Here is a 21361-nt window from a genome sequence, read left to right as displayed (position 1 = left end):
GCATCTCATGGGTCTGAGGCCACTCTTTCCCACCGTGAGGTCACATGGTAATAAAACCTGTCCCTCACTCCCGGGATGTGGATAACAATAGGTCAAGTACACTGACCAAGGCCTTCGCCTGGTGCAAACAGCATTTATCGACGTGGAGTCTCCCTTACCTGACATTTTACCTTCAGTGGCGGTAAGTAGTGACGCATCCACAGTCCTGCCCCGGAGGCAAGAACCTCTGATTGCTGAAATCAGTTATTTCCGTGACATTAGTTCCATGTGCATCCTCGATTTTCAGTTTTTAAAAAATTTCAGGACAGAAGATTTAAGTGGGAAGTGAGTGATGGATAAGATGACTGTTGAGGTCCCGTTTGCCTTGGGGTCTCTCCTCCACAGCCTCTCAACATGACTGCCCGTGTAGCCAGGCTCCAAGGCTCCCATGTCACTTCCTCAGTGTGGCATGGGCTGAGCGATGAGGTACGGACTCGTGTTCCGCTTCTGCTGCTCACAGACAGACATCTGGGGAGGTCCATTATCTTTATGGGTGTGAGTCCCCTTATCTAGAAAATGAGGGAATGAGATGTTCTGCTTCAAATTCTGGGTTTTAGTGATTCCATCCATGCTCATCCTGCTAAATTTTATGGCATCCAAGAGAGGAGGGGGCAAAAGTCCTGTCACTGGGCATTCAAGTCAAAATGCACCATCTTGCAAAGAATAATTTCGGAATGTGACATGTTTGGCCTTTGTTTGTAATTTCCATCTGGTTCAGCCGAGTAGTCCTCTTGTGACAAGGCCAAGTGTAAAGTCAGGAGGAGCAGCTGGGAAGGGAAGGTACAGAGCACGGGAGGAGCTAGGGAACGGGGGGCCCTGTTAGTTTGGGGGTCGGTTCCTCTGTGGCAGGTGGCCTCCTGCTCTGTGCTCCTTGCTTCCCTCCCCGACCGCCCTTCTCCACTCACGGTGCGGGATGCGTTCTCAGGGCCTTGGGCAATCGTGGCTAAGTCACACTTGGGGGTGATGAGGGCAGTGCCTGAGGAGTGGCCCCAGGGGCATGTTTCAGCATCCAGGGAGCATGGGGAGGGCTGGGGGCTCTGATGTTTGTAAAACCTGTGGGGCCGTCAACCCCATCCCCGTGAATTCATTCACAGAGCAGACTTCAGGGGTGTGGAAGAGGGTGGCAGGTGGGCGCGGATTCCACTCTCAACTCAGTAGACTCAACCCTCCTTTGGAAAGGAGACAGCAGATGTAACCCGAAGGTCGTCATGGCGGCCTGGGGAAGTCACTGAGCCAGGTCCCTGGACAGCTGAGCTCCAGCCTCTTCACCTAGGAGCTGGATGACCCTGAGTAGCTCAGCCTCTTGCTTCTTCCTCTGAAAGTGGTAACAAGAATCTCCCACTGGCCAATCTCCTACGTGGTCATAAGGAGCAGGCAACGGGATCGCTGTGCAAGCATGTTTGTATCTCAGTACATGCACTGTTGTTATTGTCTACTTAGTTATTGATGGCCGTGGGCTACGTGACCTCCTTATGAGGCGGCAGCGTGATGGGCTGGAAAGTGAACTCTCTGTGGTTGAGGGTCCTGTCTCCCTCCTGTCCCCTTGACAGGTCTTGCTTCCCAAACAGCCCTTATCCCCCAATTATTTTGTAGATGTGGGGCCAGAAGACCTCTGAGTGTTGCTCATTGGGGTGACCCTGGTGCCATAGCGCCTGAACTCCATCTCTCCTTGCTGCCATTGGAGAGACAGGGTGAGGGGAGGCTTCCCCACAGGCTGTGAGGAGGAGGGTTTGGGGCTGTGCCACCATTGAGACTTCAGGATCCGGGGAGGTGGCGGGTCCAGGGAAGCCTTCAGAGGGAGAAGTAGGGGCACCCAGGATATGAGGACAGCAGCCCCAGCCACATCCCAGGCAGTCCTGCTGGTTCTCTGGCGGCCCGGCCAGGTGTCAGGATCCCGGGATTTGTACGTGGGTGCTGCCCAGAGTCTTGAGCATGCACTGGACACCTGGCAACCTCTTGTCCAGGAAAGGCTGGGTTTAAGCAAGAGCATCTGCTGCCCAACAGATGGAGGTTCTGATTTGCTCGGGGACAGAGGACCATGGTGGTCAGGGTCCAGAGGCACAGGAAGGACCCCAGAAGTTGTGATGGTGGGGAGGCAGCCGTGATGTCTGAGGGGCCCAGGCAGCTCACCAGCTTGTTCCCTTCCCTCCCGCACTCATCAGGGGCCTGAGCCAGGGCTCTCTTCCTCGCGGCCCTGCCCCCAGCACAGACACCCCGGCCTTCTCCCAGGGCCCCTCGGACCCTGGGGGCTCTCCCCTCCCACTGTGTGCCAGGCCATCTGCCTGTCTGGAAATCTTTTTGTCCAGAGGCTTGGCACGTTCCTGGTGTGGCAGGAGGCACAGATAAACACTGACCAACTGCGTATGGGTGACGGGGGGACGGGGTTCTGCCATCTCGGCAGGGAACTCTGGAGAGAGAAAGGAGGTTATTTTAAATGACCGCATCTACTGCTCTTCGCATTGTTCTTTTTGTGTGGGCGACTTCCTCCTATTGTCCCTGCCCAGTTCCTCAACTGCCTGTGTTTCCCAAATGTTCTTTCTGGATGCACCATTTACCCTTTTGTGTTTTCAGCAACTGCCGACCCTTTACGTGCACGTTCTATTTCTGCTGTTAAAATAATTCCCGTGAAGACAGTGAAAAGCTCTTCAGGCCTGGTACTCCCTCCAGGTATCTCTCCTTGGGTTGGTTTCTTTTTTTTAATTAGTAGCAGATCATGCATGGTTTTCCTTCCTTTCCTTCTAACAAAGACTTGGAGGCTTAATTCTTGCATGTTTAGGAGCTCTTCCCTCTCACGTCCTTAGCTGGTTTCCTTTCTTCCTGTCCGTGCGTGTGTGCGTGTGTGTGTACGTGTGTGTGTGTGCGTGTGTTTTGTGAGGCAGCATGTCTAGAGGAATACCGAGGATGCCTTGCCCCTCCTCTCTTTAGGAGAAGGGTCAGTCCAGAGGCTGCATGATTTACCCTGGTACAGGTCTCTGGTACATGGGGTACGTGATACATGGAGGTGCGTGCAGTACGTGGCTCTCCCTGGAGGCTTCCAGCTCCCAATACTTTATTTACAACTTCAGTCTCCCCGAGAATTAATGTGTTTACACAGGGAACCTCTGAGTTGGGCCGAAGCAGCTGCTTCAGATGCCAATCCCAGATGCACTGCTGCGCTCCCCCAAGCCCCGACTTCACCCGCAGTCCCTTCCTGCTGCTCCTGTCCGAGGAGGGGCTGCCACTCAGGTGTCAGCTCTGACAGACAGCTTCCTTCTGTGCGAAATGGCACAAGCAAGGCCCAGGTGGTGCTTCATCCCCGTGGTGCTCTCCGGAGTTGGGCAGATCTGGCCATGCATCCGGGAGCCTAGGATGGGCTGGATTTGGCATTTTGCAGCTCATCCTTTTTGAAAAGGCCATGAATCAGTTTTCCCAGTACTTTTGTGACCTCAGTCACTTATCCTCTTGATAGGGTTGGACAAGTCACGTGCCCACCAAGGTCACTGCCTGCTCTGCCACACACTGTCTTTTTGTGCTTTGCTTTCAATGGGAAGAGGTGCTGATGGGGCAGATCTGTTCTCTTCTGTAACACCAGTGGTCGGTCCGTCTGAGTTGTTGGAGAGGCTGCTGGACTGGAAAGGAGGAGAGAGGAGGCTGTACTTCTCTCTGCCCTGGCACGGGAATGGGGAGGCATGGATGTCTGAGCCTCCGTCCTGCCCATCGCCCACCTTAAGCCTTACCCCATAATCCCAGCCTTGACAATTTTAGGTCAGAGATCCAGGCTGTGCTGTGAGCAATTTGATAAACATGAACTGTGGCATTCAGTTCAGCTGAGCTGCACGGAAGGAAACACGTGCCTTCTAGAACTGTGTGATCTATGTCAGTTTCTTGACTCCTCATCACTGGTTTTCCTAGAGGATGAGCATCCAGATCTTCTGAAGCCTGTTTTGAAATCCTTCTCAATGGAATTCTGAAAGATGACCTGAGTGTGCTGTTAGGACATTGTGAGCTGTAGGAGAGGTCAGGGCCCAGGGAAGGCTCGGCAGGGGGCGCAGTAAACACTGTTCACTGAAGGATTTGGTGTTTCTTGTCATTTTCTTTGGTGTGAATTTTCTTCATTAAGTTTGGAATGTGAGGCTCTCACCCATGATCTTTCTCCACAGGCAGTATATCCTGTCATCATTTTAAGGGTCTTGACTTGCTGATAGAAGATTTTTTTTTTCCTTTTTCCACTGGAGAAGAGGGAGCAGTGATTTTTTTTCCCCAGAACAACTTGATTCCCAATATTGCCAACTTGCTCTTTCATTAGAAGGGTGGTCTGGAAGCTTGAGAAATCTCTCATCAACTCTTTCTTGAATTATGCCTTACTAATTGGTCAGAAGTCTACTCACCAATCTAAGCCTCATCTAATAAAAGGAATTAACCTGCTTTCATTTTGAAATGTTTTCAGCTGATAATTATAACTTACACAGAAGTCATTGTCACCTCCATTTCCCCTGAACCTCATGATGTGTGGTAAACCTCCGAAAACGGGATTCGTCTCTCTCCTCCACCCACAAATTAATTCTCATTGACCATCACATTGACCATAAGACTGCGTGGCTGTAAGCAGGTTCATCTCATTCCCCAGCTGTCATGAGTTGCCAGCTGACTGTTGCTTTAATCCTTCAAGAGCCTTGGATTCAGGCTTCTCTTTGCATCTTTCCTTTTCAGACATGGATCCTACGAAAATCTGCACTGGGAAGGGAGCGGTGACTCTCCGGGCCTCATCTTCCTACAGGGAAATCCCGAGCAGCGGCCCCATGAGCCCTCAGGAAACCCCGCAGCATGAAAGCAAACCAGGTGTGTGACCCCTGTGCCTGGGGGAGGGGTTCAGAGTCCCCCCGGGAGGGAGAGAGGCCCTCCTGCTTTTGCTCGGAAGGGTGTGCATTCACGGGCTGCCCCCGATTCTCCCAGAGGTCCCTAACCGTCAGCACCTCGTTCCATCTGGGATGGGTGACGATCAGTGCCCTAAACTACCAGGTGCTCCCTTGCTTCGGGCAGAGGCATGGCAGTGGCCACCGCTTTGTTAGCTGGTGACTGGAGAGATGAGGAGAAACCTCGTTACAGGGCTGGTGGCTGGCTCTACAGACTCCATTCTCGAGGACAGAGGTGGCTTAGGCTGCATGGGTGGGGAGTGGTGCGATGGGCTAGAGGTTGGGTTTCTCAGTGGCCATCCCCGCTTTTGAGAGCTGGCTCTAAGTGGCCAAGCAGGGCTGGGGCGGTGGAGGGGGTGAAGCCAAGGGAGGCTGAGAAGTGCAGGTGCCTGACTGACCTGGCTCCCAGGAAAAGAGGGGAGGGGCAGGGGTCAGGCCTGGGGAGGTGACCCGGCAGCTGAAGCAGCAGGAGCAGAAGAGCCATTCCAAGGTCACTGCACCCTGGGAGCTATGGGAGACAGAAGAAGCCCATCTGCAGCCCGCCTCCCAGTCGGCTCCACTGGTCGGGGTGTCTAGAGAGTGGTGTTGAGACTGGGACTTCGGAACCCGAGAGATCTGTGTTCACATCTGTGGCCGTGCAGTGGACAGGATGTTCCCTGTCTCAGCCCTAGTGGTGTCCTCTGTAGAAAGGGCTTGATAATTGCACCTGCCTCCGAGCATTACTGTGAGCGTGGAGTGTGTGAGGTTTTTGCACCTGCCTAGACGTTAGCTGCTATTAGTAGGTTATGCTTGTGATTATTGTGACCTCTCTAGAGAGGGTTTTCCAGAGCCCCCCCCAAGTGTTCTGGGAGTTGAGAAACACTGAGATTTCACAGGGACAGCTAGCTTAGGGTGGGGCACCCCTCCCCTCCAATCCACTCCATACGGCACTGGTGCTCACACCTGAGCTGCATCAGAATCACCTGGAGTAAAAGGCCAGGCTGCTGGGCCCCAGGCCGGGGCTTTAGGAGTTACAGTTATTCCCACTTACAGGTCTGAGGTAGTGTCTGAGGGTTTGCATTTCTGACAAGTTCCTGGTCATGCTGGGATGCTGCTGGTCCCAGGATCACGTTTGAGAGCTACTGCTAGAGGGAAGGGGAATTTTCTTTCCTTCTTGAAGGAAATGAAGGAAGAAAAGGAGTGAGAGTGAAGACCAGTTCCTTGGGACTGGAGACAAAAGGAGGTGGGGCACACAGACTCTTTGGTGCAGTGGGGAGCAGTGTGTTGTGATGAGATGGAAACCTGAAGGAAGGAGCCGGTCAGTGGCCAGCATCCTGGAAGCTGACTTCCTGTGCCAGCCACCTACAACTAGCACCAAGGCAGATGCCCAAGGATGAAGCCAGGCTAGGGTTTGAGCACAGTCCCCGTTCTGATAATGCTGTGCCCTGTGGAGGGCTACGTTTTCCCTGGTCTCAGGGAAGGCGTAAGTGGCCTCCAGCACTATAGGTTGAAAGTTGCTTCTTGGCCCTGTGTTCCTCCAACCATACCTGCCTTTTGTCCCACTGCAGTGTCCCACTCTAGCCCTCCTGGAAAGGTGGGGCCAAGGAGTGAAGGCAAAATCATTTCTTCCTAAGGCTAGCTTCATCCAGCTTCTCCTGGCCCACTTGGGAAGATCCAGCTCCCAAGGATGTTTGGGGAAAAGAGAATCCTCAGGGATAATAGAAAAAGACCATACCTACAGCCCATGGCTCAATAAAATGACCTTATCAAGTGCAGGGCCCTTCCTCTGGGGATGAATACGTAGTGCGAGTGGGAGGAGAGGGTCCTGGAGCTCCCCCTCCTGGTTATCGGGTGGCACTAACATGGAGCGTTGAAAGGTAGCCTTCCCCCGGCAATCTGTGGGCTTGGGTTTACAGGACCGTGCAGTGATGTGAGCACTTTTAGGAAGCTCCCTAGTCTCCGAATAATTCTATATCTTACGAATTCTGACAGCTAATTTGGGTGAAGAAATATCTTGTTTTAAAATGTGAATACACTGAAGAATTAGGGAAGAGCTATCAGTCATGCACACCTCTATAGTAAATCGATTTTAGTAGATTATTTTCCGCCTTGTAAGTGGAGATCATTGACTCCAAGTCGGCAAACATTCATTTAGTATCATCTATGTGCCAGGCGCTAAGTAGTCCGTGGGAATTGTGGTGAGAAATAGGGAGATGGGAAGGAAAAAGAGCGTAATTCTGGGTGCATCAGATGAGGACAGAAGCCCATTTGCTGCAATAGAAGAGTCAGGCGTGGGCCGCTCATCCACCGTGCTTTCCGACCATGGGGAAGCCACACCGTTGAAGCCCAGGTAAAGTATGAAGGACCTGGGCAAGATGGTTTCCAAGCCTTTCTAGTTCCAACATGCTCTGTGACCTTGGGCAGTGTGGGAATTAACCTGACACAAACAGAATCGCCCTCACTAAGGACAAATTCGAGATACATACCAGGACAGGTCGGGTGGAAGGGACAAGCTGGGTTTGAGTAGAGGGGAGAATACCAAAGAGGCTGGAATGAGTTAACGCTGGGGGGATGGGACTCCAGGGATGGGACCTTCCAGCTGGAGATCCTGTCCTCTCCCCGTACTGCTCATTGGCCAGCATCTTGCTGGCGCCTGACTGGCTGTGTCTGTGTGGCTCTCTAGCTCTCCTCTCATCCCTCTCTGCTCCCTGCACCTGGGCCTCTGCATGACAACTTGCTCCACATCCCCCCCGCCCCCCCACCACCAGTCTTCAGTCCTGTCTCAGGGCCTGGGAGTCCATGGGCCTTGAGAGGCCTCATGAAAACAGCTTTCTGCAGTATTTGTAGGCAGCCATGTCCAGCCCAGCCCGGGAGCCCAAATATGAGGCAGCAAGTGTCTCCTCCATGCTTCCTACCCCCAGTGCCTTCACAGATAGCTGATGTCAGGTAGCGTCCAGCTCTCTCCCCTGTCACCCGGGCCAGCATCTGTCCCCTAGCTGCTCCGCCTGCCTCCTCTCTGCCTCACTCCCGGGCTTCACCACCTTCTTCCCTCCCAGTAGGCCCACAAGTGGCTGATCAGTTGCCCGGACTGGAAGCTCCAGTCTTGTACTACTGCCCAGCACCTTCTTTGCTTACGTGACCCCTTGACACCCACATTTCAGAAGTGTCTCCTGTTCCCCGTCCTTGCTCCATCTCCCTCATCCTGTGAGACACGGTCTAGTTCTGCAGTGACACAGTCCTCTCTCGAGGCTCAGCTCTGCTGCTTCCATCTTTGTGATGTAGGCAACTCATTCAAACTTGGCGAGCTTCACTTTCCTCCTCTATGACATGGGAATGACCTCGGTAGAGTTGCTGGGATTCAGGGAGCTCTTTCACACCAAGATTTAGCACCGAGCCCAGCACACAGCAGGTGTTCTTTGATGGCAGCCATTCTAGCTGTGCACATCCGGAGGCCTGGGGAAGCCTTCCAGTAATTCCAGCTAGAGGCCATGAGGGCAGTGGGAATGAAGAACAGGGCCAGGGTGGAGGTGCGTTTGGAAGAGTGAAGTGGCAGGGCTCGGGGCGGTGTGTGTGAGGAGCACGGAGACGTGGACTCCCTGCTGCATAGGCACTGCCTCCCCTGCTTGACCCGGAGAAAGGCTGTGGCATTTGTGGAGACAGTGGCTTTATGGAGGGGGAGAAAGCAATGTTGAATTCCATTGTTTGCCATATTGAGTTTCGGGGCAAGGGCAGGACTTCTAGGAGGAAGTTTCTAGTAGACATTTGGAGTTTGGAGTGCGGATTTGGGAACCATGTGCATCCAGACAAACACTAGGAAGATGGAGGTGCTCTCTGAGGTGGAGTGAGATGGAGCCCTTGGAGTTGCCCAGTTTAAACCCACCCTCTAGACTCCAGCCCTCAAGTGGTAGCTTGACTCTGGATCCCCAATCACAGCTTCCTGACCAGCCTCCTAATCTCTGAATGTGGACCTTGGTTTTTGGGTCAGAAGCATCTGGAAAGAACTGCAGTGATCTTAGTGCTGACGCCCTGCCCCGGGAGAGGGATTACCTTATCCCTGCTTCCTGATAGCATTTGCCCGGCCAGGTCTGGGTATTGGCTTTTCTGGTTCAGGGTGACTCCACCTATGTCCCCAGGTCAGGGTGTTCGTTATTCTAGAAGAGACACGAGCCTAATGAACTGCTGAGTGTGATACGAAGCTTCCTGTCTGGTATACCCTGAAGACCATCAATCCCTGTGTTCTGACCCGCAAGCCAAAATCCAGTTCAACCCTTAACATCTTGTTAATTCTGTGCCAGTTTGCTCCAGTCCTTCCTACCCGGTTCTTGACCACCTTGTTAGTTTTGGAACTAAATTGACACATTTCCCCTGGTTTGACTCTCAGGTTTGTGCTCTAGAAATGGCAGTAGCAAAAAGGTATCATGAGAAAATGGACATGGAAGCAGTTAAAGACACTCTCTACCCCCGGTAACTCAGAGTCCTCTTTATGAACGCCTGTACAAGAATGAGGGCCAAACTAAGCAGTTGGAAGGAAGAGTCTCCACAAGAGAACACCCTCACTCCTTTTTTTTTTTTTTAATTTGTTTATTTATGGGGCGGGAGGGGCAGAGGGAGAGGGAGAGAATGCCAGGCAGACTCCCCGCTGAGCGTGGAGCCCGACATGGGGCTTGATCTCACAACCCTGAGATCATGACCTGACCTGAAATCAAGAGTCGGATTCTTAACCAACTGAGCCGCCCAAGGCGCCCTGAGAACACCCTCACTTCTGACACCAAATGCTAGTTGAAGGGATTCCCAAAACTACCCTCAGGTTTCATAATTTGCTAGGACTCAAAGAACTCATTGAAAGCTATTATACTCATGGTTATGGTTTATTACAGGGAGAGGATACAGATTAATATTGGCTAAGAGAAGAAGCCCAGCATGGACTCTAGGGAAGAACCAAGCATGGGGCCTTTTGTTGACCTCTCCTAGGGAGTCAGAATGTATTAATTCCCAGCACTGAGATGTGATAGTATGTTCCGAGTATTGTCAACCAGGAAGTTCTCCTGAGCTGTTGTGTCCAGAATTTCTATCCACTGCTTACTCTCCAGTCCATTAGGAGGTTGAGCTCTTGATGACTCAGAGCCCCCACCATAAATCACATTATTGATCTGGCACAAAGACCACTCCCATTGGGATGACATTCCAGGGGTTTAGAGATTAATTGCCAGAAGGCAAAGGCCAGACTTCTTTTTGGGTAAGGAATAAAAAATAAATAAACACAAAAAAGATTTGGAACAGTATTAGGCCCACTTTTAACACCTCACCTAATTCTTGGTTACTCTACTAGAACACATCAAATCTGACTCAGTAAAAGTCGTCCTAAGATCCCAAGAAGAACTGATCAGCAGAACAACTTTAAAGCAGACCAAATTGAAATTAGCACAGAATGAGAGAAAAGAAAGTATCAGGAGGCTGTGTCCACAGGCCACAAAAGATTATGTATAAAGAAGAGATAGAGGAAAAGATAAGATAAAACAAATTATACTTGTCCTGGAAAGGCTCGGTCTCTTCAGGGCTGCAAAACCTATCTAGAATCCAGCTTTCCTAGACGCTCCTCCCCCTTCAGGAACGTTGAGATGACACTGAAAGAAGCATTTTGACAGCCTCCTCAACCAAGAGTTAATAACTGATGATTATGTATATAATATCTCACCTGCCGCACTCAGGTGCAAGTGACTGTGGGCTGCTGCCGACCTTGAAGGTTCAGAAGACTAGGTAACAGAGGATGATGGATGTTGGGAATTCGGCTCTCCTTTGGTAACGAAGAGAGGAATGCCTAGAGAGGTCCTGGGAACTGCCTATTCTGGGGCAGGGTGAGGGGAACAGTTTTAATGACTTGGAATAAGAAGAAAAAGAGGGTTGATCCCCAAGGATATTATGTTCTCAAAGCTATTTATCAAACAGCAGATGTCAACAACTCCTACTTATTTCTGTGTTTGGGGAAACTTTTTTTCCTTATGCTTTGAAGTCCATTTTTACTAAGCACTAACTAAGCCGGAGGTTCCCATTTAGTCCTCACGACTCAAAAGAGGTAGATAACCCCTTATTTCACAGGCGAGGCTGTCATTTGCTGCAGGATGTGCATTTAGCAAGGACTCGAGCTAGGCAGTCTGATGCCAAAATGGTAGTCCCTTCATGACGAGTGCTTTGGAGGGACAGACTCCTCTCAACTGTCCACGACACATCTGTTTGTCAGCGCCACCTGAATAGAAACAACCCAACCAAGAACCAAAGAGCATGCAAAATAATGTGCCCCCATATCCATGTAGAAAGCTCACATCCTTCACTGGATAGCCCCTCACTCCGAACCTATTGAGATCAGTGTATGTGTCGATCTAATACATTTGGTAGAATGACTTGACAGAGATGAACAAGAAGGAACTTAGAAAGGAAGACGTAACAGAAGGTGATGGATGCGGGAAGGGGGTGGGGTGCAGGCACCTCTGTCACATTGTGTCACCGAGTGGTTGAGGGCCTGCCATGTGTAAGGAAACCTCTGGGCCAGGGATCTGGATGGAGGCTACAGTGAGTGTTAAAAATGGTCATTTTTTTTAGCATCCTTCACATGCCTGATCTCTGAATCTTCAGCAACCTTGTGAGGTGTCCATGGAGTCCAGATCGTATTTTATAGATGAGAAAAAGGAAATACACAGTGGTTAGCAGCCTGCTTCGGCTGCAGGAGCCAGTACCTTGCAGTAATGTGCGTGAAATTCAAGTCCTGTAAATTTCCCAGCTACGTGATTGGAAAGAGAAGACAAATACCTATGGATTGTGCATAAGGGAGTGACAGAAATGTAACCGGCAACCTGCTGAAGGAACATACAACCGAAACACGCTGTAAAAACTGTTTTAGAGGGGAAAACAAAGCAAAAATGGATACAGAATAGTTAAAAGTTAATAGAAAACAGTTTCCCAGAGAAAGGATATTCTTTGAGTATTCCTTTTATCATGGTTTTCAAAGGTGGACTGTGGACCGGCAACTGTAGCATCACCTGGGAAACATGTTAGACATGTCCAGTTCAGGCTTTACCTCCTATCTACTGAGTCAGGAACAGGGGGGGAGGCAGACAGTCCGTTCTAATAGGCGCTCTGCTGATTCTGATGCAGCCAAACTGCTGTACCTGGATGCAGATCACCCGAAACCTTTACCTCTGCCTTGCCTTCTGTTCCTTTTTGGCTCCCACCACCTCCCTGGAACATAGGTGGCTGACGGTGGTGGGCAGAGTGCTGCCCTGGATTCTGGAGACTTAGGCTGAGTACTTTGTGTTTCCTGGCTGTGTGATTTTGGGCAAGTCACTTGGCCTCTGTTTCCTCATCCATGAAGTAGAGCGATCACCTACCCCGCAGACCTGTTGTGTGACTAAATCAAATATGAAATAGGTACAGAAGTGACTAACAGTGTCTGGCACTTGGATTGGCGGTCAGTGACATTGGTAAATCTCAGCTTGCCACCTGGAAAGCCCAACTCTTGTCCTGGAGGGATCCACATGGAGATGGGGTTGGGGCTGTGAGAGCTGCTGTGTTAGTCTCTCTCTCTCTCTCTATCTCCGGTAAGGTAAGAGTAGGTAGGGCACGAAGAAGGAAGTTAAGGGGTTGGCTAGTTCAGGAGTTGGCAAACCGGCCTGTGGGTCAAATCTGGCCCATGTCTATTTTTTGTACAGCCCATGGACTAAGAATGGTTTTTAGGAAAAAATGGATAAAAGGAAAATCACAAGAGAAATGGTATTAGATGCATACGAAAATTACATGAAATTCAAATTTCAGTGTCACCACGCTCATTCATTTACATATTATCTGTGGCTGCTTTTGTGCTATAGGACAGCAGGGTTGAATGGTTGCGACTGCTACCATACGGCCCTAAAGTACTGTCTGGCCCTTTGCAGAAAGTGTGCTGAGCTCCGGGCTAGGTGGAGGATAGAGCGGAGAGACGAGATGATGCGGAAGATGATAAATAGCAAACATTGAGCTCTGGCAGGCACCGTGCTAAGCATTTCTCATGCATTATGTCATTTAATCCTTATAGCAACACTTGGGAAGCAGGCATTTCATTATCCCCACTTTTCAGATGGGAAAATGGGCTTGGAACTTGCTCAGGGTCACAGAGCCCATCAGTGGTGGATCCACGACTTGAGCTGAGGTCCAACTGCTTTCCCAGCCAAGCCGGTAGCCCGTGTGCTCTGCTGCCTCTTGGTGCTAGGGGGCTCACGTTAGGAGGGGTTCAGGGCCTCTGAGATGTGCTGGGCATGGCTGGGAGGGCAGGGTGGTAGCCAGCTAAAGGGAGACAAGGGTGCCTTGTGGCGTGATGAAAACTCAGGGTGATTTCAATTTTGAGTTGTTTATGTGGCTCATTTAAATGGAAAGAAGAGAAGCAGGCAGGGAGAAAAAAAAAAGTCCTTATCACAGCAGATACCTCTGGGCTTAAATCATGCTCTCCCCTAGCCCAGCGCCAGTCGCCCGTCGCCACAGAAAAAGTGCTTATCTACTTCTCCCTCTCCCGTGTCTGTTCATTAGCCCAGCCTGCTAATGAGGAGAGGTCATTCCCAGCCCACATCAGGGTTGGAGAAGGGGAATGGGAGTCACTGGGGACCCGGCAGGGGAGAGTTCTGTTGCCTTTTTGTCCGTAAAATAAGAATGTCAAGGAACAATTGTTTCTTCATTACTGTGAATGTGAGCCTTGTGTTTTCAAAGGTCAGTGCCTGTGAGCACATCGTGGTTTAGAGTGGGTTCCTATGGTAATTAGGCCATCATGACTGAGGGCATTTTGTGTCCGGCAACGGGGTGCTGGATTTTCCTCTTTCTCTGTGGTACATGCTTATTTCCTCCAAGTGTAACCATTTCTGTTTGTCCCTTTTTCTTCTTGTTTTCATCCTTTCTGCACCGCACATAGTTCTGGACTCAGAGACTCCCTCAGCAGGTAGGACTGCTCTTACATTCTTTCTGCCCCCGCCTTCCACCAGGGACTTCAGTTAGAGGGGAACCAGGGAGTGTTCCCTCTGAGTGAGGACTTGCTTTCTTTTTTTTCCCCCATCTCTCAGATGAGTGGAGGATTTCTTCCAGTGCTGATGCCAATGGAAACGCCCAGCCCTCCTCACTTGCTGCCAAGGGCTACAGAAGCGTGCATCCCAACCTTCCTGCCGACAAGCCCCAGGTAGGCGTGTGCCGGGGGTGGGGTGGGGACTGGTGAGCGGCACCTCTTCTGAGTCTACACTTGTGACCTCCTGCTTGCCTGGCTGGATAATGGACTAGGTTCTGAGTCACGCTTTTGGCCAACTCGGGAAAAGCTCTGCGAGGACCAGAGTGAGTGAAAAGTTGGGGATCAAGGGTCGCAGAGGCATGGATGAGGATGGCCCATACCAGGGAATAGGAAATTTAAGCCCAGTCTTTTCTAGGTCTGAAACACACGTGGAAATGTTCTGGAGGAGGGACTCTGTTTAGCCCTGAGTAAGCGGTGGAGGGGGGAGGTGTGAGCCTGTTGTGTTAAATACTCTGGAATAGGGTAGTCAAGAGTACACTCTCGTGTTTATTCCGTTAATTTGCTGTAAGAGTTTCAGCAACTCTAGCCTTACAGATGACGCTCAGGTAGCTGTGGCCGGCCCCGAATCCAGCAGCCCACAGCAAGCCCTGAGGTTGGACAGCTTGGAGGAGGGATAATTTTGCTCAAGTCTTTCCCCTAAGTTGTTTTCCTGATCGTTCTTCCTTCCTCTCTCTGTGGCTACTCTGCCATTTTGATGAAAGAATAGCCCCTGTTTTAACTCAGGAGATACATGAAGAGTGGGTTTTTTTTACATAGGAGTAACATCCATGGAACGGAGCAGTACTTTCTTTTAAAGCAAGCCGTGCTGCTCAAAAAAATGTGGCGGGACCGTGTTCCTTGTGTGGTCCACTGCCCTGGGCCTGTCTTCTGCGAAGGTACTCCAAGACCTCACAGGGGCCTGGGGATTCCGAACGCCACCCTGGTTCCCACCCCACTTCTCCAGTGATCCCCTTGCTCCTGCTCCTGAGGGCATAGAATTGCACCCGCCTCTGAAATGCACCCGAGTCAGAGATGACGTCTTCCTTCCTCCCTGCAGACCCTGTCTTTCTGGGCTTCGAGGTGTCTCTGCACAGCCCCGCTAAGCCCTCCCGCCCCTGCCGTGCTTGTCTCCCCTAGGCCCAGCCACAAGTGTGCCCGGCCTCCTGAGGCCCTCATGGGCCCCAGCCGTGCAGTAAATGACTTGCCATCGCCGTTCCGCTTCCCAGACCTTTATTGGTGTGTCAGTTGCTGCCGCCAGGCTCCTGTCTCTGCGGTCGCAGGAATTGGATACCATTGGCACCTGTCCGGGTTAGGAAATGGTGCTAATTAAGCCAAGGCAAATTTGGAAGGACATCCTCCTCCCCTATCAGTGCCTTAGCCCAAAGGTTCCTTTTAGCTTCTTAGACAGCTCTTCTAAAGAGATCATTTTAAAAGCATGTGAATATATAAAAATTCCTCTTAAATAATTTATTTACTACAGCTTCATTGAGCATTCATTGTGTTCAGATCATGATGTTAAACATTGCGTTCAAGGGGTTTATAAGGGTGAGCCTTATCATAGGGTGAACATCCTGTAGTATTGCCTATAAATAGTGTATTTTCTTTTTTAGATTTATTTTAGAGAGAGAGAGAGAGTGGGGGGTGGTGGGCAGAGGGAGAGAATCATCAAGCAGACTCCCCACTGAGTGCGGAGCCAGATGTGGGGTTCGATCTCATGACCCTGAGATCACAACCTGAGCTGAAATCAAGAGTTGGACGCTCAACCGATTGAGCCACCCAGGCGCCCCTACAAACCGTGTATTTTTTTGTCTGTCACTATCCAAGAATTTTTTTTTTTTTACTGGGGTGTCTTCAAGGGAACCTGGCAGATTGGTGATACAGAGGTTTTATTCTGTATATTCAGTGTAAAATTGGCCACTCAACTTTCAAGAACTTTAGGTCATACATTATTTCTTGGATTTGTTTTCTGAATGCAAAAATGGCTTCTTGTCCCTAAAGCCATTGCCAGAGCTGTAAGTATACACTGGCTCAGACAGAAGCAGGTGGGCTGGGCTGGTGACTGCCTTGGCTCGGCTTCAGATGAAGACAGTTCTTAGATCCCACAGGCCTCGCATCTCCTTATAAGGAATGAATTGGGGTCCAGGAGACCCAGGGGCCAGAGGGCAGTCCTGTCTCCTGGTGTTTCCATTTGCTGCCTTCCCTCCTGCTAGCCTGGACCTGCTGTCCCTCTCTCCTCCCCTCCAGGAACGGGGAACCAGGGCTTCCTTCTCTCTCACAGCATCATCGTGTGGTCACCAGTGGAGGCAGAGATTGGTAGTTTCTGGAACTATATCAACTAGGAACATATCCGATTCTTCAAGCAGCCCCATTTCTTCCCTGTCCCCACCTTCTACAAAGATAAATGGGATTTCATTAGTAGCCAGCTAGGCAGGAATGGAAACGGCCTATTTAGTTCCTACAATGTTTACAATAAATCAGAAAGTAGTTCCTTATAAAGTGACGGTGCCTATCCCCCTCCTTCTTTAGGACAGGAAGGCCTTTGGCTCTGAGTGCATTGTCAACACTCTAGGGAAGCGTCCTCTCTACAGGGTCAAAGCCCCGGGAAGGCTTGTGCCTGATGTAATGCAACCCTGGCACCTTTTATGGCCATAACCAAATTAAGTTAAAAACTCATTGAAACAGATTTCTATCTTTGGACAAGAAGGAATCACACGTGGGACACTCGAGCTCAAAGTAAAAGTAAATAAATCTGAGCCAAATTCAGAATTGTCTTCTGCTTACCTCCCTGACAACTCTCACTCAGCCTAGCCTGTAGCCCCTTTGTTGCGTGCTAGTTCGAGTGTTTTGTTTCTAGAGAGCATTGTTCAGTCTGAGACATGCCCCAACCTCCAGTGTAAGTTCACGGAAACCAAGCAAGTCCCAGCTGGAGGGTTTTCCTCCTGCTAACTATTGAAGAGAGGCCGTTCGGTTTGTGTTTTTGGCTGGTGCACATGGCCTCATTCTGCTGGCACTGTCATGGACACCCTGTGGGAAGGATAGGCATCGAGTTAACCTAGGGTATCCAGATCACTTCTTCTCGATCTGGGTTATTTGTAGCTTGAAAACTGAGTTTGTTATGGGATAGGTTGCTTACTGTTTCTGGGGCTGATATTCTCATCCACACTCAAAAAACTTGATTTCTCACCTATTCACCCTTCCCCTTTCTACCTGCAGTCCACAAAAAATAAAATAAAAACCCCCAAACAGACCCACACCCTTGCACTCTCCCAGTTTTTGGTTATAACCCATTTACCAGGTAGTGACCAAACTCGTAATACACGTGACCTGTGCCGTTTAGAGGACATTCTGGTTTTCCTCTAGTACTGGGCTATCTTTTTTTTTTTTTTAAGATTTTATTTATTTATTTGACAGAGAGAGACACAGCGAGAGAGGGAACACAAGCAGGGGGAGTGGGAGAGGGAGAAGCAGGCTTCCCGCCGAGCAGAGAGCCCGATGCGGGGCTCGATCCCAGGACCCTGGGATCATGACCTGAGCCGAAGGCAGACACTTAACAACTGAGCCACCCAGGCGCCCCAGTACTGGGCTATCTTTAAAGATAGAAGCAGTGAGGAAAATCTAGTTGTCTTAGCTTAGGCTGCTATAACAAAATACCACAAGCAGGTGTCTTAAACAACAGACATTTATTTCTCCAGTTCTGGAGGCTGGGAAGTCCAAAGTCAAGGTGCTAGTTGATTTAGTTCCTAGTTAGGGTGCTCTTCCAGGCATGTAGACAACCACCTTCTCACTGTGTCCTCACCTGGTGGAGTGAGCTCTGGTCTCTCTTCTTCTAAGGACACTAAGGCCCCATCAAGGGGGCCCCACCTTCATAACCCCATCTCACCCTAATTATCTCCTACAGGCTCCACCTCCAGACACCATCACTTGGGGCCAGGGGTTCAATATATGAACTTTGGGGGGACATGCACATTTAATCCATAACACTAGGAAAAGAAACTTCTCATTTTCTGGTCTAATTTCTAGTTGAGCCATGATTGACAGATGGTTCTCATTGAAATGAGGATCATTCTGGAGATTTACCCCGTTTCCTCTGCCCCACTGAGACCCACGGAGGAGCTGGGAGCTGTGTGGAGGGAATGAGATGCGACCTACAGCTTCCTAACTCTCAGCCTGGAACCAGAGCTTTGGGCTTACTTAAGCCAGGAGTGTGAGGCTGGTCACCCCACTGTGGGATTGTCTGAGGAAGGGGCTGGAATTGGATGAACCAGGCACAGTCCAATTCGGTAGGCAAATCAAGTGCTTCGTGGCCTGGTCCCTTTGTTCTCTGTGCATCGGAACGGGAGACTACGTGCTTTTAATCTCATGCCTGTCTTCCTCCTAATAATTAGTTCCATCAAATTGCTTCCTCTGAGAAAAGAGCACAGGTGGATTCTAAATCCTTAGCATTCTCTTCTTGATAAGCTTTAATTTGTTATGCTTATGGAATTGAGTGCTAAATCTCAGTGATTCAATTAAGACATCTGTCTCCTATGAACACAAATAAGGATGATTCTTCCAATTCTCTATTTCCTAAGGGAAGAGAATGAAAGACATTCAAGCGTTTCAGTGAACTTAAACTTTTAGCATGAAGGGCATGGCGAGAGAAATCTTTGAGGAAAAAGTGAGAAAACTGAGGGGGCTCTGGGGCCTCTTGCCCCAGCCTTGAGTCCTTGGGCACCCGTCAGTCAGGAGGGCTAACAAAGGGTGCAGGTCAGCCAAGGATCGCTGTCAAACTGACTTAGCCCACGACCTCTCCTGGGCTGAGATGTGAGTCAGGCCTGCCACTCCAGGTGAGTATGATTCAGCCCTTGGCTTCACCCGGAGGAGAAGTGTCGGGACCTAGAGGAGTGCTAAGCTCAGGGTTTGCTTAAAAATATGTCAAGAATTGTTTTTCTTCAGATCATGTTATGGTGTTATTTCTAATGGTGGTCCTTCTTTCCATTTCCCTCCTCTTTCTTTTTTCCCCATTTTCATGCTGTCTCTTGAAAATAATGCTAAAGGTTCTCTCTCCCCCTCGGCCTCCTCTCCCTAAAGACCGCTTTGCATGGCAGCATCCCACCATCCACAGTACCTCCAAGGACTCCCTCTACCTGAGCTCACCAAAGCCTTACGTGCCCCCCAGCACCCCCAACCAGCAGAGGCCCTCACGACCCCAGCTCGTCCCCAAAGGTGTGCCGCGCCCGGGGCCCTCGCTTCCAGGTTCCGTGTTTCCCGGTGCTTCCTCCCAGCCCCAGCAGCACCATGTGGCCACCAGGACAGGTTACAGTGAGAATGTGAGCTCTAACCCACGTCATGAGGCAGATGGGAATAAAAAGGTCAGCAGCTTATACGTCCCTTGTTTATCCAATAACATCTGCCGGGGGGCAGTGGGAGACGCCTCTCGCGTCGCGCATGACCCAGCCACGGGCACTCCCTGGGAAGCTGCAGGCGCTCGCGCACCCAGCATTGTGTCCCTCACAGCCGGCACAGGGACACCACCCTCTGCTCCTCCTGACCCTCCCCAGCTCTTCTTTGACATCCGTAAAGCTGCTGCTAACCGGGGTGCGAGCCCTTCCCTGTGCGCTCGGCCTCCGTTCCCAGACGCGGCGAGACCACCTGTGTTAGGCCCCCAGCTTTCCTCTGCTCCCGAAAACCGGAAGAGAAAAGAACCTTACCTTTTGCAGCCGTGTTATCCAGCCAAGGCAAGGAATGAGGAATGTTTATGTGTCTTCTACACCATCGCTCTCCAAACTCGTGGAGGCAGCTCACTTGTTTGCTGAGCAGCCTCTCCTCCCTCTCCTTGTCAACATTGCCGCAGCCTGAGTCCCGAATTCTGCTCTCTAAACACCTTGGTACAGCCCTCTTTGTCCCCCTCTCTCTTCCCTGGTAGTATGTAAGTATGCCGCAGTGTGGGATCCGTAGACTAATAGGCTGAGATACGGGGTGTCGATATTTTATCACAAGGGGCCAAAGAAACTGTATTTGCTCCCAAGCTTTCAGGCTCTGCAAGCAGTTGGGGGGCTAAACACAGCCTGTCTGCCTGTTCTGCTGTTCTCTTTCTCTCTCTCTAAAGTGTTAAAAGGATTCAAAAATAGATGGATGGAAAGTCAACTTGGATGGGGTTCCCTCTGTGTCATGGAGTGTCAGGAGGCCAGCTGGCTAGCACTGACTGTCTCATGTACTCTGAGGAATGGGCACCGATTAAATAGTTCCCAGAGAACATCACTGCATGTCCAGTCTCAACTGTTTAAATATGGAATTCCTTCTTCCCTGCCGTGCCCCTTTACGTAACGACCCCCTTATTTCCTACAGGATGCCACTTTCTCCAGTTCAGCCCAGCCTGAGATAATAGTTGTCCCTCTCTACCTGGTTAATACCAACAGAGGGCAAGAAGGCACAGCCAGACCTCCAGCATCTCTGGGGCCTCTTGGCCCCCCAGGCCCGGCGACCGCCCCTGCCGGCTCACCTCTGACCTTCCCGACTCTAGATGATTTCATTCCCCCTCGTCTGCAGAGGCGGTCCCACCACAGCCAGCCAGCCCGCGCTCCTGGCCCCCACCCCCCCGTTAGCCAGACACCACCATCCTTCTCACCACCTCCTCCGCTGGCCCCTCCGGTCCCGGAGGGCCCCCACAGAGCCTCGGAGCCTGACCTCACGGGAGCTGTTTCAAGTACCGTAAGCTTCTGGAATCCCCTCCTCACGGCTTTCCTGAATGTCTGCTCCTGGCAGTGAAAAACCCCTTTCTCACTGAAGCACTAAGTCGTGAGGGACGTGTCCGCTGCCACTGTGCTCGCGTGGTCAGCGGACCCTGTTTGCTTCCCCCCGAGTGCATGCCTCCTGCGCGTGGGTGTGTGTGGTCTCCTGCAGCTGCTCACGAGCCCCTCACGTCCCTCTTCCTGTCTGTCCTGTTCGGAATGCACATCTTGCTGAAAGAACTCCGTTTTCCCTCCGAGAACCTCCGTGGCCTTTCCTTTGGCTCGTGATGCTCTTGAGAGGCCAAGCAGATGCGGTGTTGAGAGCCGAGGAAAGCTGAAGAGCCGTGTGGGAAAGCCAACGGCATGCTCTCCACCAGGGAGCAGTGAGCCTCCAGGGGAGGAAGAGATTCCCTCTTTTGTTGAGTTAGCAAGTAAACTCTTTTATGTACACTGATGGCAGAGCGTAGTTTAAAAAAAAAAAAAAAAATGAGGGAGTTGAGTGTAATTGAGCAAATGGATCTAAAAGCCCTGCACAGATGTTAGGACTGTTTTCTCCAAAGGCAGAGAATTGCTAGGGCCCCTGACTAGTGGCTCCCAGGGGCCTTTGTGGCAAAATGTTGCTCCAGGGGTCGTGTGAAGGTCAAGGGCCCTGACACCTCAGGTCCCATCCCGTGAGGGATGAGTCC

The 21361-nt window shown here is 50.8% G+C and overlaps 1 protein-coding gene across 40 annotated transcripts in view; it reads left to right on the top strand.

Moving 5' to 3' along the window:
* Nucleotides 1-21361, top strand: part of SORBS1 (sorbin and SH3 domain containing 1) — a 226802-nt gene that overhangs the window by 114487 nt on the left and 90954 nt on the right. For 8 of the 40 annotated variants that reach the window (XM_064595054.1, XM_064595052.1, XM_045878470.3 and 5 more), the window contains exons 5-10: nucleotides 2611-2706; nucleotides 4729-4857; nucleotides 13840-13866; nucleotides 13988-14100; nucleotides 19002-19682; nucleotides 20293-20655. In XM_064595054.1, the coding sequence (XP_064451124.1) occupies nucleotides 2611-2706; nucleotides 4729-4857; nucleotides 13840-13866; nucleotides 13988-14100; nucleotides 19002-19682; nucleotides 20293-20655 (1409 nt within the window). The remainder of the gene's footprint in view (nucleotides 1-2610; nucleotides 2707-4728; nucleotides 4858-13839; nucleotides 13867-13987; nucleotides 14101-19001; nucleotides 19683-20292; nucleotides 20656-21361) is intronic. The other 32 variants (XM_064595057.1, XM_064595056.1, XM_064595055.1 and 29 more) reach the window with 9 other exon arrangements.

This window comes from Mirounga angustirostris, unplaced genomic scaffold, assembly GCF_029215605.1.
Source record: "Mirounga angustirostris isolate CCGP_5_RB_7025 unplaced genomic scaffold, mMirAng1.0.hap1 SCAF_6, whole genome shotgun sequence".
Taxonomy (NCBI): Eukaryota; Metazoa; Chordata; class Mammalia; order Carnivora; family Phocidae; genus Mirounga; species Mirounga angustirostris.
Note: the sequence above shows the minus strand (reverse complement) of the source record. Positions and strands in the feature narration are given on the sequence as shown.